This window comes from Ovis aries, chromosome 1 (assembly GCF_016772045.2).
Source record: "Ovis aries strain OAR_USU_Benz2616 breed Rambouillet chromosome 1, ARS-UI_Ramb_v3.0, whole genome shotgun sequence".
NCBI classification, from domain to species: domain Eukaryota; kingdom Metazoa; phylum Chordata; class Mammalia; order Artiodactyla; family Bovidae; genus Ovis; species Ovis aries.
In genome coordinates, this window is record NC_056054.1 from 111,595,040 (window position 1) to 111,612,438 (window position 17,399).

General features: G+C 44.0%; 1 protein-coding gene and 1 long non-coding RNA gene across 15 annotated transcripts in view; one reads left to right on the plus strand and one right to left on the minus strand.

Annotated features, from left to right (window-relative positions):
- The window catches only part of CD84 (CD84 molecule), a 45,228-nt gene that overhangs the window by 7,032 nt on the left and 20,797 nt on the right, over positions 1–17,399 (minus strand). For 4 of the 14 annotated variants that reach the window (XM_060415224.1, XM_042256549.2, XM_060415217.1 and 1 more), the window contains exons 3-6: positions 3,882–4,133; positions 3,354–3,485; positions 3,124–3,246; positions 2,501–2,533 (exon numbers count right to left, since the gene is read on the minus strand). In XM_060415224.1, the coding sequence (XP_060271207.1) occupies positions 2,501–2,533; positions 3,124–3,246; positions 3,354–3,485; positions 3,882–4,133 (540 nt within the window). Of the gene's footprint in view, positions 1–530; positions 629–2,500; positions 2,534–3,123; positions 3,247–3,353; positions 3,486–3,881; positions 4,134–17,399 lie in introns of all 14 variants that reach the window. The other 10 variants (XM_060415235.1, XM_042256554.2, XM_060415229.1 and 7 more) reach the window with 5 other exon arrangements.
- Positions 623–16,494, plus strand: LOC132659786 (uncharacterized). Its single transcript, XR_009600593.1, has 3 exons — positions 623–2,196; positions 2,982–4,161; positions 15,214–16,494. It is a non-coding gene; the product is annotated as an uncharacterized LOC132659786 (long non-coding RNA).

A 17,399-nucleotide genomic window follows, 5' to 3' on the forward strand; every position in this document is an offset into this window, starting at 1 on the left:
ACAGAGGAAGGTGATGCCATGAGGAAGCCTGGTTCTGGGTGGAGGTGAGGGAGGGGCAGGCAGGTAAAAGGAAGGTGGGAGGGCAGGCTGTGGGACAGAGTGAATCAGCCTATGGAAAATAAGCTGCTGCTGCAGCCAGACCAAGAAGTCAAGTTCAAGTGGACCTCTCTCAGTTTTGTGTCCTTGAAACTCCCTTAGCAACTTATTTACCGGTCAGTGGCCACATAAAAGCTCTCACCTCATATCAGAGGCTCCCCTGGTATGAGTCCCCTGTGGAATGTGCTTTACTCTTAGTCATGACATCTAACCTGGAACCAGGCCCAATTAGAAGCATGAGGTCTCAAGTCTGGGAGGCTACCAGGGGGTGATACGTGGCCACTTTCTTGTCCTCATAGAGAGGCTCAAAGGATCATTTCCCTGACATGGTATTTCTTGGTTGGATCCCACACCCCCAGCCCCTGGCCTGTGGCTGCTACCCATGACCCCCTGTCTGGGGTGGTGGTGGAGACCAGTGAGTAGCACCACCTTACCTTGGACTGGGGGATCTCATCATAGATCCTGGACTCTGCTGCCTGGGTTTTTCTTGAAACTGTGATGTATGTGTATATTGTTTTCTTTGAGGAAGCATCTGAGTCATAAACAAGCATAGAACCACAGTACATGAAAATGTGGATGAATTTTTAGAGATGATTTACTCTAATGTTCTTTTTTTCAAATGAAGAAATGAAACCCCAAGAGGTTAAATGACTCCTGTCCTCTTGAGATGGATGTTTGAATCCTTGCTTGTCTCTTTCTTAGGGATGCCATGTGGTACAGGAGACACCTGGGTGAGGTCTCACCCAGAGCACAGTGGGAATTCTTTTCAGTCCACATTAGGACAAAGAGATTCTCCCCAATCTCTGTGTGGGCACTGAAGGTAGCTTTTCCACCCAGGGTCTTCCTTAGTGTCTCCAGCATTTAGCACTGACTGCCTTATATGGCTAGTCTTTTCACGTGACAGTCTTAGTTTTTCGATTAGATTGATTCTCTCTAGTTACACACTGTTGGTTTCTTCTGGTACATATCTTTCTTTTACCACCTCAGTGTTAGACATGTAAGAGGTACCCCGCACACATTTGTTACTTGACTGATCGATTCAGAGTCAAACATTTGTTAAACTCTCTACCTGCCAAGCTCTGTGTGAGGAATTTAAGAATTCCTACTTTTAAGAATTCAAGGTTCACCTAGTGACTCAGATAATAAAGAATCTGCCTGCAGTGTGGGAACTGTGCTGGGCTTAGTCATGTCTGACTCTTTGTGACCCCATGAACTGTAGCCTGCCAGGCTCCTGTGTCCTTGGAATTCTCCAGGCAAAAATACTGGAGTGGGTTGCCATGCCCTTGTCCAAAGGATCTTCCAAACCCAGGAATCAAACCCAAGTCTACCACATTGCAAGCAGATTCTTTACCATCTGAGCCACCAGGGAAGCCCAAGAATACTGGAGTGGGTAGCTTATCCCTTCTCCAGGGGATTTTCCCAATCCAGGTATACAACCGGAATCTCCTGCATTTCAGGCGGATTCTTTACCAGCTGAGCTACAAGGGGAGACCAGGGTTCAGTTTCTGGTTTGGGAAGATCCCCTGGAGAAGGGAATGGCTATCCATTCCAGTATTCTAGCCTGAAGAATTCCATGGACAGAAGAATCTGGTGGCTGCAGGCCACAGGATCAAAAAACGTCAGACACAACTGAATGTTTTAAGAATTCATGGACTAATAGATGCATTTCTCCCACTGTACTGCTTTTCTTTGCTCCTAATGCAGAATATTTGAGGGTCAAGTTGAAAACAGATAGCCAGAATTCGGGGCCTTCATATTCCAAAGCACCAACGTATCTGCAGACAACAGGTCTGGGCTGAGTGCTATTATTACAGGGATCCAGTGTTTCCGAGTTTAGTCCTGTCCCAGTCCCTGCCTCAGACTTGGTGAGTGAACCAGATTCAGTGCTCTCTCTTATTTCATTTGCAGATGAAAACTTAGGCCTTCATCCCTCCAACAAGGCTGTGAGGGATTGAGGACAAATACCTCTTTGAGGAGCCCTGAAGATTACCTATGGCCTGAGGAGGTGATGTGACTTCTCCCCATCAAGAGACTATTTGAGCTACAGTTCATGTTACAGACTCTCTTCCCCCGGGATGCCTCCTTCTGTGCCAAGCCCAGGTGTGTCAATTGTAAAGATAGTATCTAACACTAAGTACTCACAATGTACCAGACACTGGGCCAAGTACTTTATATGTGTAATTCATTAAATCTGTTTCATAAGAATATGCTGCACATCCTGGTTTTATGTGTATTTTACAATGGAGAAAACCAAGACAGTGATAAAGTAGTTGGTAGCAGATAAATGGTCAAGCTGGGACCTTCACCCCAGACTGTCTGCAAAGTACAAGCTTAGGCTTCACCACTCTGCTGTGAACTCATCTCTTCCAATTATCATCCAGGGAAACTAGTGTTGAGAACTTACCAGGGTTCTTACTGAAGTTGTTCAAGAAGGAACCTGAGGAATCAGACCCAAAAGAGAGTCAGGAACATGGAATCAGAGGTAGAGCCTCTCTACATCCAGGGTTGCTATTATGATGGGTGGGTAAAGAAGATTTTGAGTGGACACAGAGTTAAGAGGAATGGGAGGGTGGACTCCCCTAGGGCCCAAGATCAGGTTTTCTGAGTTTAGAATGGTTACAATTACAGAATGATCCAGAGGGACCCAAAGGGATCTAGTGACAACTAATACTTGTCCCTCAATGACAAGCTTCAAAGGTCACAGTTTTGGTGGAATTGGAAGTGACCTTGGAAGTGACCTTGGAGACTTAGTCCAAATCTCATTTCATGTGTGAGAACACTGAGTCAGAGAGGTAAATACATGTGCCCCATGGAGCACAGTTTGTTAATGGCAGTGCTAAACTTGAACCCAGGGGCTCTCTTTGACTTGAGGTGTCCAATTCTAGTTTCCCCTACAGGAGACCTGGAGAAGGAAATGGCAACTCACTCCGTTATTCTTGCCTGGAGAATTTCATGGACAGACAAGCCTGGCAGGCTTCATGGGATTGCAAAGAGTCAAACATGACTAAGCAACTAACAGTTACTTACTCACGCAAACTTGGACCCAAGTTCTGGACCCATGGCATCCTGCTGATCCCAGAAACATGTTTGGAAGACCATTCAGAATATAGTAATCGGGGCCGTCTTTCTGGGAGATGGTAAGATGGAGCACTGAGGAGTATAGAAAGACTAAATCCCTGGAACAAAGGACATTTCCACCCCACCTTGGATAACTGACTTCAATCCCAGGAAAAACAAAGGTACATTTCTACATTTACCTCGTGAGAAAATCCTACCTTCTTTCTTGCACAAAAGGAACAAAACCACTGAAAGAATGATTATAAGCAGAGAAAGCACAGCCAGCCCACTCATCAGTCCAGTGCGGTGAATATGGGGGCTCATTGTGATGTCTGAAAACAGAAGATGCAATGAGACTTGACTCTCAGGAAATGGGCCAGAGAAGTTAGGCAAGCTTGTCCACATTCAAGAACACTATCCATACTAGGTGCCCTCCAGAGGAGTGCCAAAGCTACAAGGAAAATTGTACTGGCCGCTATTAAAGGTCAAGATCAGAAACTGAATCAGACAGCTGAGTGGGGACTGCCTCAGAATACCCTGAAATGCCTGGCATCTCCCAGAAGGCTTTGGACTCTTTTCTGGGGCTTACTGGGAGGAGAAGGACATTGGGTCCAGCCATGGCATAAAGAAAGCACCTCCTCTGGAGAACTTGGACCAGATTCAGGCCTTGCAGCAGGTCAGAGTGAATTTTGAGACTTCAGGAGAGATGGACAGAGATGCTTGGTTACCTGTACAGAGCTGCTGGGCAGAGATGGAGTCAGAATTGTTGCTGACAGGATTCCATGCTGTACATGTGTAAGTCTCCTCTTGGTTGTCAGGGGTCTGGAAGATTTGAAGAACATTGCCCGCTTCCCCTCGTGGACTCCAACTGTATGTCACATTCTTTTCTTCTTTATCCACAGAGCACATCAGTGTGGCATTACAGGTGCTGTTCACAGATGTCACGAAACTCTGAGTAATTTTTGGCTTCCCAAGACGACCTGTGAGGAGAAAACACATGAGCCACTGGTAAGCTGGAGATGACCTATATCAGCCTGAGGGAGTCAACTATTAAATTTTCTGTCATTTTCATGAGGGTTGTTAAAAACTTACACTGAAGTACATTTTATTAATAACAAAGCTAGTCAATCCTCAAAACTCATCACTTTCTAATGTTTTTGGAAAATTTACTTTTTTATTTTTTATTTTTATTTTTATTTTTTTTTGGCAGTGCCATGAGGGATCTTAGTGTCCCAGCCAGGGATCAAACCCATGCCCCCTGCGGTAAAAGAGTGGCGTCTTAACTGTTAGACCAATAGGGAAGTCCCAATTTACTCTTATCTATGCTCTAGGAGTTGTTTATACCTATCATATTTATCCCTTGTAATGATGTAAAACGTCTTCCCAACTCTGCATGACTTAAAATCAGCCATAGATGGAGTATTTACATCAAAGGAACTGGCAAATGCTGCAAACTAGGGCTTGATTTATTGCTTTCCCGATTGTCGCTCCAGACTTAAAGCAACGGAGGAGAAGGTTCTAAAGCAGATTAAACAAACAAAATTGAAGACTTTACATTGTGAATAGCACAGAAAAAGTCAGAAATATTCTTCCAGAATTTGAGAACCATTATCCAGTTCAGCAAAGAAGTTGCTCACATCATTGATGAACAAATGAAGTTCCAATACATGTGTCTTTGCTGAATCACTTTTTTCTTATTAGTAAGCTTAAATTAAAATATCAACCAATATTTATGTTGATTGTGTTCATCCATTTTCACGTTGGTTCATTCATCAGTTGCAACCACATGTTGGCTAGGGATATAAATGCTCAGCGAAAACCAGTGAAAGCATATTCTGTGAGAACAACTGGCTATATGGAATTTACAATAAAGACTATTGTATATTATCACTTATACAGTTGTGCGCCACATCTCCTTTATGTCAATACAGTTTATAGTGTGTGCATACAGACACACACATCATTAACAACTAGTTGAAAATTTATCAGCACGCTACTGTATGAAACAATCTTTAAACATTTTTGTTCGGCTCTGTTTTCTGGTGAATGTGTATTTTCTTTTTTTTTCATTTATTTGTTTTAAAGTGCTTATGATGAAAAAGTTCAAACCTCTTTAAAAGTTCATTTCAAAAAATGTTTTTACTAAAGCAATCAAAAGGTAAATGATAAAAGTTTTAGGTGTAAAGGATTATGAAAAAACCAATTATATGTAAGTTGATGCAATAACTAGATCTGGAGCTGGAAGAAGTACAGGAAAGATTCTTTGCCAGGAGATAAGAAAAGGACCATATTCAGAGTTTATAAGTTTAGTTCATTCTTGGCAAATCTGCTGTGATGTCGTTTGTCCCTGCACTATTGCCATGTGAGGGAGGGAATAGAGGAAGGAACTGGCACATAACTTTCTAATTAACGTAGAGTCTGTAAAAGCAATAAATTTGGCAGTGTAGAGACAGAAACCATTTGTTTGTACCTGTGAGGATGTACAAAATGGGAAGTAAGAGCTGTAAAGTCTTTGATTCCAACCTAATCAGAAATTCTGGTTCTAAGAGTCTCTTGTGCATGCTTGTACTCTTTGTGACTCTGAGGACTGTAGCCCAGCAGGTTTCTCTGTCCATGGGACTCTCCAGGCAAGAATACTGGAGTACGTTGCCATGCCTTCTTCCAGGAAGAGTCTCTTAGAGGGGAACATTCCAGATCAGAATTAGTGACGAGGCAAAAAAGCTTCAAATATGTTTGGAGTAAAGACCTTGATTAGCTGTAACAGTGATAGATACAGATATGCATAGAGAAAAAGGAACCAAATTGTGTGTTTCCTTAGAAACTTGATTGACAACAGTGTTTCAAGTCTCTGCTTGTTGTTCACTTGTTTTCAGAAAGACTTTTTTTTTTTTTTTTTTTTAGTGAATGTTAAGGTGGTGGATAGTGGTGAAAATAAGATTCCATCTCATTTTTCTCAGCAGGCAAAGAGATGTTACTGTTAGGTAGTTAGAATAGGAAAAAGAAGTCCAAAATGGCGGTGGCTAAAAGACAAAGAAAGGAAAAAGCCCACAGAAATGGAATAAAAGAAAATCTGAGGACCAGACTGAGAACCTCAGGTGAAACAAACAGCCTTCTGGGCTAGCCCAATTTTCATATGGCAGGCTCAGGGGGAGGAGACAAAACATATAAAAAGAGGAGCCAAGATTGAGACTCTGTCCTTTTGGGTCAGCCTGCCCTCACGCCTCGAGGGTGTACCATCTTTTGTTTGCCAAATAAAACTGAGCTGTAACCGAGCTATAACACTGGTCCACCATTTCAAATCTTTGCTGCAGTAAGAGAATCTAGGAAATTACACACTCCCCTGATGACATATCTGGTGCCATAACTCGGATGTAACCTGGCTGAAACAACCTCAGCTCAGCCCCATGAGGCAGAGACCAAGCACAGAAGAAGCCCAACTTGGCAGAAGCTCATGTGGTGGAAGCTGAATGCCAAGGAAACCCAGCCCAGTGGAAGCGACAAGAAGCCTAGCATGCTGAAAACATGGACAGCAAAAACAAACTCAGCAGAAAGTTCACACGGCTCAGTCTCAGATTCCAGAAGACCTCCAGTTAAGCTAAGAGGTCCTTGCCCCAGTGGCTGGAAGGACATATGGCTAACAAATCTTAATTCCTTTACAATCTCTAGTTTCTTGTTTCCTTGAACACCCTGTGAACAGGTGAGCAGCAGTGGGTGCAGTTGAGGGTCTCTGGCGTGGGCTACTTCCCAGCGTGTCCTGAAGGCTCCACTATCTGCTATGCCTTAGTAGCTGTTGCCCAAGTGGGTAAGGGTTATTCTGTCCTTAATCTTCTTTGTGCCAAGGATCAGGCCAATGAAAACTATGGGTACAGGTCAGGCATTTAGCAGTTTTTCTGACAGGCTATGAAGGCGGTTCCTCGGCATGTGTTTCCCACTGCTTTTTCTCCCATTCTTCAGCTCCTCTCTCCATCTGTGCCACTGTTTACAAAATATTGGGCAGGTCATCATCTTTCCATCTCCAAAAGTTGTGCTTGAAACTGTTTACCTAAATTGGGACTCAAACCCACATGGCAGGACCTAATGAAGCTCAGGTTCTTGATGTCTCATTGCAAAAAAATTCAGTGAGAGACACAGCAATAGGTAAGAGGTAGATTTGTTTGGATTCAGAGAGAAGCACAGGCCTCAGAGTGTGTGCCATCACAGAGGGTAAATGTGTCGGCCATGAACTGTGTGGTTAGTTTTTGTGAGCTGGGTGATGTCATATGCGAATGGGTGGGAGGGTTATTCCAACAATTGGGGAACAATCCACTCCTTGGTCTTTTGATAGTGTTTTGGAACTGTCATGGAGCCTCACAGTGTGTCATTTAGCTTGCAGACTGAGGATCAAGGTCTAGTTGAATTTGACTTGTCTGCCATCTTGGACCCATTTGATTTTAATCAGTTTATGTTAGGCCTATGCCCTTGGGCTGTGTCATTCTTTCAAAAGTTGTGCCTTAGACCCTTCCCTCCTGTTTCATGCTCTTTTTCTGAGCCTTTTTTACAGGCCTACAGTGTTGCCTCTACAGTCTTTTGGAGGGACAACCAGAAAATAGCTGGCTCTTGGGAGGAAGTTCTATATAATATCCAATCCCTCTAGAGATTCAGACCTTCATCTTCCATGTTTCCTACAACATGTGTATCAACAGCACCTCTCAGCGAACCTGCTAGGGCAGGTGACAGGCCCACAGTGCCTGCTAGAGGTCCATCATGTTGGTGGCATCCCTTCAAGAGCAATTGGGCTTCCAGGGACAATGTTTTCCACTTTGGGAGTGAACCCTGCAGCCTGTTTGGGCCCAAACCCTTACCACCCTTCTCCTAAAGTTACAAACATAACCCCGGATCAAATCTCCACTCCACTTTTATGGAACATCTGGTCTGTTGCCTCTTATCGATTTGTTCTTAAGTCATTTACCAACTCCTGCAACCAGGACCCTGCCCCCTTGTAGGCAACATCATTCCACCCAGCTTATTATTAAATACTCTTAATGCTCCTAACAGGACCAGATAACCCTCTCCTTTGCCATTACTTCTGTTGTTACCTAAAGTGGGTCTATGACAATGAAATGTTGATCTCTAGGAGACTGTCAAGCCTCAAACTCCCTGGGGATCTGCACCTTGACCCTTGGCTCTCAGGTTGCAACAGTACTGGGTAGGATAATCTTCAGAAAGACTCACCCCTAAGGAAGTCCACCCATAAAAATAGAAGACAGTCTATTAGTTTTTTCTCCTTTTTTCTTTTCCTCCTTGTCATCACTGTCTTTTAGATGGGAAATAACCAATCAACTTCCTGACAGGTGCCCTTCAGATGCATCCTTGATAACTGAAATTTGTTTGATCCTCTAAGGAAAAGTTGCTTAAAATTCTTTTGTGCCACTGCATGGCCACAGTGTCCTCTGGGGGATAAGGAACACTGGCCTGAGGATAGGAGTTTAAATTACAATACCATCCTGCAGTTAGACATATTCTGCAAAAGATAAGGGAAATGGACAGAGATCCCCTATGTCCAAATTTTCTTCCACCTAAGAGATATGAAGGAGCTCTGTCTTAAATATGGGATTGTCGTATGCCCTAAAAGTGAGCCTACTAGGCAAATGGTGTGAGGCACAGACAACCAAGAGAAGGAAGCCTCCCATGAAGGCTCACCTCCCATGGCTCCCGAGGTGCCTGGTGCTGTCTCCTTGTATCCAAATGTGCCCGCGGGAGCACCCCATCCACAAAAACTAACTCAAGTATGTCCCTTAGTTGAAACTGGAGGAGAATTTGGACCAACCTGGGTCCATAAGTTCTTCTCCCACTTATAACTAAGACAGATAAAACAAGACCTGAAAAGCTATACAGATGACCCAGGCAAATATATAGATACATTCCAACACACTACCTTGGCCTTTGACTTGACATGGAAGGACATAATGGTCATATTGAGTCAAACTTTATCTGACCTTGAGTATGCTAGGGTCATAAAGGAAGCCTGAGGGTATACTACAGGGCTCAACAAGTCAAGCAATAAATATCCAGTGGGGGAAACTGCAGTCCCCTCCTCAGATCCTAACTGAAATTATAATAACCCTGAGCACATCTGGGAAAGGGATCATTTTCTGATCTGTGTAAAGGTAGGACTAAAAGCAGCCCAGCAAAAAATAATCAACTATGCCTGGGTCTTAGCAATAACTCAGCAGTCCAGCGAGACCCTCATTGCCTTTTTGGAAAGACTAAAAGAGGCCCTCCAAAAGTTTACCAATCTGGATTTAGACTCTTACAAGGAACAGGTGATTTTAAAGGAAAAATTCCTGTCCCAGTGTGCATCAGATATTAGGATAAAGTTACAACAGCTATAGCAGCAGGACCCTTCTGCTTCCTTAGATGGGATGGTCCAGACAGCCACCAGTACCTTTTATAACAGAGAACAGGAGAGGAACGCCAAGACCGAGGAAAGGAAGAAAAGGAAAGAGACAAGGCATACCCAGATGCTGGTCGTCCTCCAGGGAAGCACTATGGCAAACCCTGAGTCCTTGAAGGATAAGGCACAAGGCAAATGCCTAATCTGTAGACAGGTGGGACATTGGGCCAAAGAGGGTCCAAACAATGACAAGTCTCCTAAATGGCTTGCTACAAATGCCATCTATTGGGGCACTGGGTGGCTCTCTGCCCTTGGGACCCAAAAGCCTCAAGGTCAAGTGCTAAGCCTTCCGTCACGATGGTTCAACAGGACTGAGGAGGCCAGCTCCAGCCAGCCTGCCTGTCACAGATAATCATCACATGGCTGGAGTCAAGGGTGCAACTGGATGTGGCAGGCAGGTCTGAGAATTTCTTGGTTGACACAGGGGCTAACTACTCTGTCCTGTCCTATTCTGGAGGCTTCTCCTCCCAAACCTGTACTAGAAAATCCCATGGACAGAGAAGCCTGGTAGGCTACAGTCCGTGGGGTCACAAAGAGTTGGGCATGACTGAGCGACTTTCAGCAGTGGCCACAGGACTGGAAAAGGTCAGTTTTCATTCCAGTTCCAAAGAAAGGCAATGCAAAAGAATGCTCAAACTACTGCAAAATTGCACTCATCTCACATGCTAGTAAAGTAATGCTCAAAATTCTCCCAGCCAGGCTTCAGCAATATGTGAACCGTGAACTCCCTGATGTTCAAGCTGGTTTTAGAAAAGGCAGAGTAACCAGAGATCAAATTGCCAACATCCACTGGATCATGGAAAAAGCAAGAGAGTTCCAGAAAAACATCTATTTCTGCTTTATTGACTATGCCAAAGCCTTTGACTGTGTGGATCACAATAAACTGTGGAAAATTCTGGAAGAGATGGGAATACCAGACCACCTGACCTGCCTCTTGAGATATCTGTATGCAGGTCAGGAAGCAACAGTTAGAACTGGACATGGAACAACAGACTGGTTCGAAATAGGAAAAGGAGTACGTCAAGGCTGTATGTTGTCACCCTGCTTATTTAACTTCTATGCAGAGTACATCTTGAGAAACGGAGGGCTGGAAGAAACACAAGCTGGAATCAAGATTGCCAGGAGAAATATCAATAAGCTCCGATATGCAGATGACACCACCCTTATGGCAGAGAGTGAAGAGGAGCTAAAAAGCCTGTTGATGAGAGTGAAAGAGGAGAGCGAAAAAGTTGGCTTAAAGCTCAACATTCAGAAAACGAAGATCATGGCATCTGGTCCTATCACTTCATGGCAACTAGATGGAGAAACAGTAGAAACAGTGTCAGACTTCATTTTTTTTTTTTTTTTTTTGGCTCCAAAATCACTGCAGATGGTGACTGCAGCCATGAAAAGACACTTACTCCTTGGAAGAAAAGTTGTGACCAACCTAGATAGTATATTCAAAAGCAGAGACATTATTTTGCTGACTAAGGTCCATCTAGTCAAGGCTATGGTTTTTCCTATGGTCATGTATGGATGTGAGTTGGACTGTGAAGAAGGCTGAGCACCGAAGAATTGATGCTTTTGAACTGTGGTGTTGGAGAAGACTCTTGAGAGTCCCTAGGCCTGCAAGGAGATCCAACCAGTCCATTCTAAAGGAGATCAACCCTGGGTGTTCTTTGGAAGGAATGATGCTAAAGCTGAAGCTCCAGTACTTTGGCCACCTCTTGAGAAGAGTTGACTCATTGGAAAAGACTCTGATGCTGGGAGGGATTGGGGGCAGGAGGAGAAGGGGATGACCGAGGATGAGATGGCTGGATGGCATCACGGACTTGATGGACGTGAGTCTGAGTGAACTCCGGGAGATGGTGATGGACAGGGAGGCCTGGCGTGCTGCGATTCATGGGGTCGCAAAGAGTCGGACACGACTGAGTGAATGAACTGAACTGAACTGAACTGAACTGAGTGACTTTACTTACTTTACTTAAACTCACTAAACTGGGGACCACCCTTGTGATGGGAAGCTTTTCTACAACTTCTGGTTACTACTGAGGGACCCAGTATACCCTCTCCAATAGGGAGGGACAAAAAAGTATGGGAGGACAAAATTAACCCCCAGGTTTGGGACCAGGGGACTCTTGTACAAGCCCACCAAGTTGAACTGGTCGTCATTGTCCTCTGAGATCCCACTTGGCTTCCAAACTGGAAACAATACCCCCTTATAAGAAAAGCTTGGGAAAGACTACAGTCTCTAATAAAATTCCTTGCCAGTGGGCTATTGGTCCTCACCAATTCACCATGTAACACCCCAATCCTCCCTGTAAAGAAAAAGGATGGGACCTGGTAAATGGTTCAAGATCTCTGGATTATAAATGAAGCTATAGTCCCTCTCCATCCCACAGTTCCCAATCCCTATGCACTCTTGGGAGAAATCCCGCCCAGTGCCAAGTGATTTACAGTCTTGGATCTCAAAGATGCATTCTTTTGCATACCACTGGCTAAATAATACCTTTTGCCTTCGAATGGGAGGCTCCAGGAGAAAAACACCAACAGATGACTTGGACAGTATTACCTCAGGGGTTCAGAGATAGCCCCCACCTGTTTGAGCAGGCTCTTAGCTGGGATCTCCTAGATCTGATTCTGGGACCTTTGGGAAAATATTACAATATGTAGATGACCTACTATCTGCTCTCCAGATGAGAAAAGTGCCCAACAAAATGCAATTCAGATTCTTAACTTTTGGTAGAGAGGGGATATAAAGTCTCCTGTGCTAAGGCACAGATAGTCAAGAGAAAGGTCACTATCTGGGAGTTCAGATTACACATGGGTCTAGGAGGCTGTCCTCTGATCAAGTACAAGGAATCCTCCAGTTGCCCTCCCCCACAACTCGAAAACAACCGTGAGCTTTCCTGGGGCTAACCGGGTATTGTAGAATCTGGATACCCAGTTATGGTCTAATTGCCCAGGCCTTATATGAAAGCTTGAAGGGAGGGGGTGATTTAATCCCATTGATGTGGGGAAGTCCTCAAAAGAAGGCAGAGGATACACTAAAACAAGCCTTAACTCAAGGACAGCCTTGAGATTGCCAGACCCAGAAAAAGCATTCTACCTATACGTGCATGAAAATGAAGGAATAGCTTTGGGAGTGTTAACTCAAAGGTTGGGACCTGAGCTCCAGCCTGTAGCTTACTTATCCAAGAGGCTCAACCCAACTTCCCAAGGCTGGCCTCCCCGCATTCAAAATCTTGCTGCTGTTGCAGTCCTGATAGAAGATTCTTTAAAACTCTCTTTTGGGGGCAAACTACTTTTACCAGCCACCTAGTGAAACAACTCCTGAATGGGGGAGGCCATTTATGGATGTCTGATCAAAGGATCCTCAGATATTAAGTAGTGCTGATGGAAAATCCAGGCCTGACTATATCCCCTTATGAGGTTCTTAATCGAACTACCCTCCTGCCAACCCCCAAGGGCTCTCTCCTGTTTCACTCTTGCCTAGAAACTTTGGATTACTGGACAAAACCCTGAGAGGGCTTGTCAGACGATCTTCTAACCAATCCCGAGGAAATCTGGTACACTGATGGAAACAGCTTTGTCTTGGATGAAAAAAGAAGAGCCGGATATGCAGTAGTTTCCAATTTTGAGACCATAGAGGCTAAACCTTTTCCAACAGGTACTTCAGCCCAATTGGCTAAGCCTATAGCCCTGACTCGAGCTTTAGAGATTGGAAAAGGAAAAAGAGTAGCCATTTACACTGACTCCAAGTATGCCTTTCTGGTGCTATATGCACATGCTGCTATTTGAAAAGAAAGAGGCCATTTGACCACCTGAGGGTCCCCAATCAAATATGGTGATCAAATCCTTAGGCTCGTGGGGGCAGTCCATCGGCCAGAGGAGGTTTCAGTCTCCCATTTAAAGGACACCAAAAAGGGAGCACAGAAGTGGCATGAGGGAACCAAGCAGATGATCAGGCAGCTAAGAGAGCAGCGTTAAAAAACAGTGATGTAATAGTGGTTGCCACCTTAGTTTCACAGGCTAATTTGCCAGAAATTCCTTCATATACTGAAGGTGAGACTCTTAAGGCTAAGATTGAGAGCTTTCAGGAAGATCATATGGGTTAGTTCCAAAAGGAGGGACTCCTTTTTCTGCCTGGGAACCTCCAATGGAAGTTGGTTAACTCTGTACACACCACCACTTACTTAGGGGAGAAGGCCCTCCAAAGATTACTAGAAAGGCCCTTCAGAGGAACAGGCCTCCCAACAGCTTTAAGGTGAGTGGCCTCCTCTTATCCCATTTGCCAATTAAACAATCCCCAAGAAGTTCGAAGACCCCAGCTGGCCCAGCCTGTGCAATGGTGTGGGACCTACCCAGGAAAGGACTAGCAGATGGACTTCACCCAGATGCCAGTTTCTCAAGGGCACAAATATCCTACTAATCATGATAGATAGATTCACAGGATGGATTGAAGGTTTTCCCACCCAGACTGAGAAGGCGACGGAGATAGTAAAAAACTGCTCCATGAAATCGTTCTGAGATTTGGCCTGCCCAGGTCATCACAAAGTAACAATGGGACATCATTTACTTCTAAAGTCACCCAAGGGGTCTCTAAAGTGTTGGGCATTACTTATTATCTCCATTGCGCCTGGAGGCCTCAGTCTTCAGGAAAAGTAGAAAGAGCCAACCAATTCTTAAAATCAGTGATAACAAATATAACCCAGGAGATCTCCCTGGGATGGAAGGAGGCTTTACCAATAGCTCTCCTCCACACCTCTATTGCCCCTAAGGAACAGGTTGGTCTTAGTCCTTAAGATGCTATATGGGAGACCTTTTGTTTATGTCAATGACCTCTTCCTAGATCCAGAGGCTCAGACCCTCCAGAGTTACACCATGGCCATTGGGCAATTCCAACAGGATATATGCTTGTGGGGTGTCAAACAGGACCCAAAAGATTCTAAAGAGCCACCACTATATGCTTCAGGGACTCAGGTCCTAATTAAAGTCTGGAAAGATGGGTCCCCAAAGGCTCAACTCCAGCCCACATGGAAGGGCCCCTACCCTGTAATACTTTCTACCCCCACAGCAGTCAAGTTTTCAGGACACAACTCCTGGATTCACTTCTCATGAGTCAAGCCATGGAAGAAAACAGAAGAGGACACTCAATACACCTGTTAAACCCCTGGGAGATCTCAGATACCTATCAGGACTACAAATGAGTGCCATTCTAATGAACACTCCCAAAATTAATTTCTGGGGGTAAGATTTCTCAGGACAGTTCTTAAGAGCCAACACAGCCTGGCAGGGGTTATACTCCATTTAAATATACTCTATTTAGACAGGAGATAGCTCTCCTGACCCCTGAACAAGGAGGGACTTGAGCCATCTTGAATGAAATGTGTTGTTTCTGGGTAAATACCTCCAGCCAAGTTAAAGAAAGTCTCACAGTCCTCAAGAAAAACATTCGGATCCTATGGAATTTCAAAGAACGAGCTGGAGAGTTCTCAGGGTGGCTACAGTCTCACCTTGGGGATCCTTCTCCTGGCCAGGGAGGATTTGGAGTTGGCCAATATCCCTACTAATCCCTGTTATCACCATTTGATGCTGCTCATGGTTGCTCCATGTATAATTGTCTAACCCATTTTATCTCTGCCCAGGTTAACAAGCTACAACATGCAGTGCCAGTTCAACAAGGATGTATAAAACTACACCTGACTATGGGAAATATCACTCACCCTTGGATGGATACCACTATAAGGACTCTGAGGATTGTGATAAGCAAGAGGGGGAGGCTCAATGCCCCTTGCTGTCCCAGCTCAGCAGGAAGTAGCCAGAGAGACCTTGATGCCCTATTTCCAAAGAATTGGGCCTCCCACCTCTTGAGGGGGAATGTTAGGTAGTTAGAATAGGAAAAAGGAGTCCAAAATGGTGGTGGCTAAAAGACAAAGAAAGGGAAAAGCCCACAGAAATGGAACAGAAGAAAATCTGAGGACTGGAGTAAGAACCTCAGGTGAAACAAGCAGCCTTTCTGGCTAGCCCAATTTACACAAAGCAGGCTCAGGGGGAGGAGACAAAACATTTAAAAAGAGGAGCCAAGATTGAGCCTCTCTCCTTTTGGGTCAGCCCACCTTCATACCTTGAGGGTGTACTATCCTTTGACTGCCAAATAAAACTGAGCTGTAACTGAGCTGTAACATTGGTCTGCCATTTCAAATCTTTGCTGCAGTGAGACAGAACTGAGGAAATGACACACTCCCCTAACATATCTTAAACAAATCTGATGAGCAGTGAAGATCAGAGTTGTGGCCAACAGGCCTTCATCTTTCCAAGTCAAAGAATGGGGAGGCCATTGGAGACCAGCTTCAGAATCCAGGCTCCATTGTTCTCTAACTATGAAATTGTGGAGAAGGTATCCAGTGGTACTGAGCTTCAGCTCCCTCAATTATAACGTGGGGACAACAAATTTCTCTAGCTAGGGTGACTGAAATAAATGAGTTACACAGATAGACCGCTCTGCTGCTGCTGCTATTGCTGCTAAGTCACTTCAGTTGTGTCCGACTCTGTGTGACCCAATAGATGGCAGCCCACCAGGCTCCCCTGTCCCTGGGATTCTCTAGGCAAGAACCCTGGAGTGGGTTGCCATTTCCTTCTCCAATGCATGAATGAAAAGTGAAAGTGAAGTTGCTCAGTTGTGTCCGACTCTTAGCAACCCAATGGATTGCATGGGATCCTACCAGGCTCCTCTATCCATGGGATTTTCCAGGCAAGAGTACTGGAGTGGGGGTGCCATAGCCTTCTCTGATAGACCACTCTACTGTCCATCAATTTGTCTATCTATCATCACTCTGTTTATGCTCATATGTACTTTAATTTTCTATTGAAGAGGCAAAATAAACTGATAACTGTGACTGCCCCTGAGAAGGGAGAGTTGCATTTCACTATGTTATCTTTTGTGCATATGTTGCCTAAATATGTATAATATTTATGTATTTTTAAAAATTAGTAGAATGTTAGTTAAGTACTGTCCAGTAAATGTCAGTTTTTTTCTTTGTCTTCTCAGCTCACTATTCCAAAAGCACAGATTTTGTTGTATGGGAATTTTCTACAATTTTACAGCAGTCTGCCTTAACTACAGATGGTAAAACATCTAAAGACTGAGTGGGTAAAACTAAACATAAAGGGATGAAAACAAATGTCATAAAAATTGAATGCCCTCTTTATTTTCACTAGCAAAAGTCTTGAATGAGTCAGATATTTTCTGAAGTGTCCAACTTATGTATGGTTCTTTCAATTATGCTATATTAATTGAGCACTTACAATCACCAGACATTGTATTAGGACCCAGGACTATTACGCTTAACTCATTCTTTCATTCAACAGATACTTCTGCAGCACCCACTGTATGCCCGGCAAGGTGGGAGCTGGGGATATAGTGATACACATCATATACAAGTTTATGTCTTTATGGAGCTTGAATTTTAGTGGACTAACTATATACCTTAATTGTATTAGCCACACTTCTGTGTTTTTCTACTGTGGGGCAGATGGAGATGGTAAAATCCTTGAGACATGGTTCAAATATTCTCTATGCTAGAAATTAATGCTGAAAAAATGTTACTCACTTATGTTATTTAAGGTAATGGTGAAAATAAACAGGTGACGTAATAATATGTTATTTAACTCAATATATCCAACATGGAACCAATATAAAAATGATTAATGAGATATTTTATGGGTTTCTTTTTTGATGATAAGACTTTGAAATTGAGAGGGTAACAGGCAGGAAGGTTAGTGGTCCCCAAGCAGAGGAAATAGACTTATAAGTGTCAGATGCTTTTTTTTC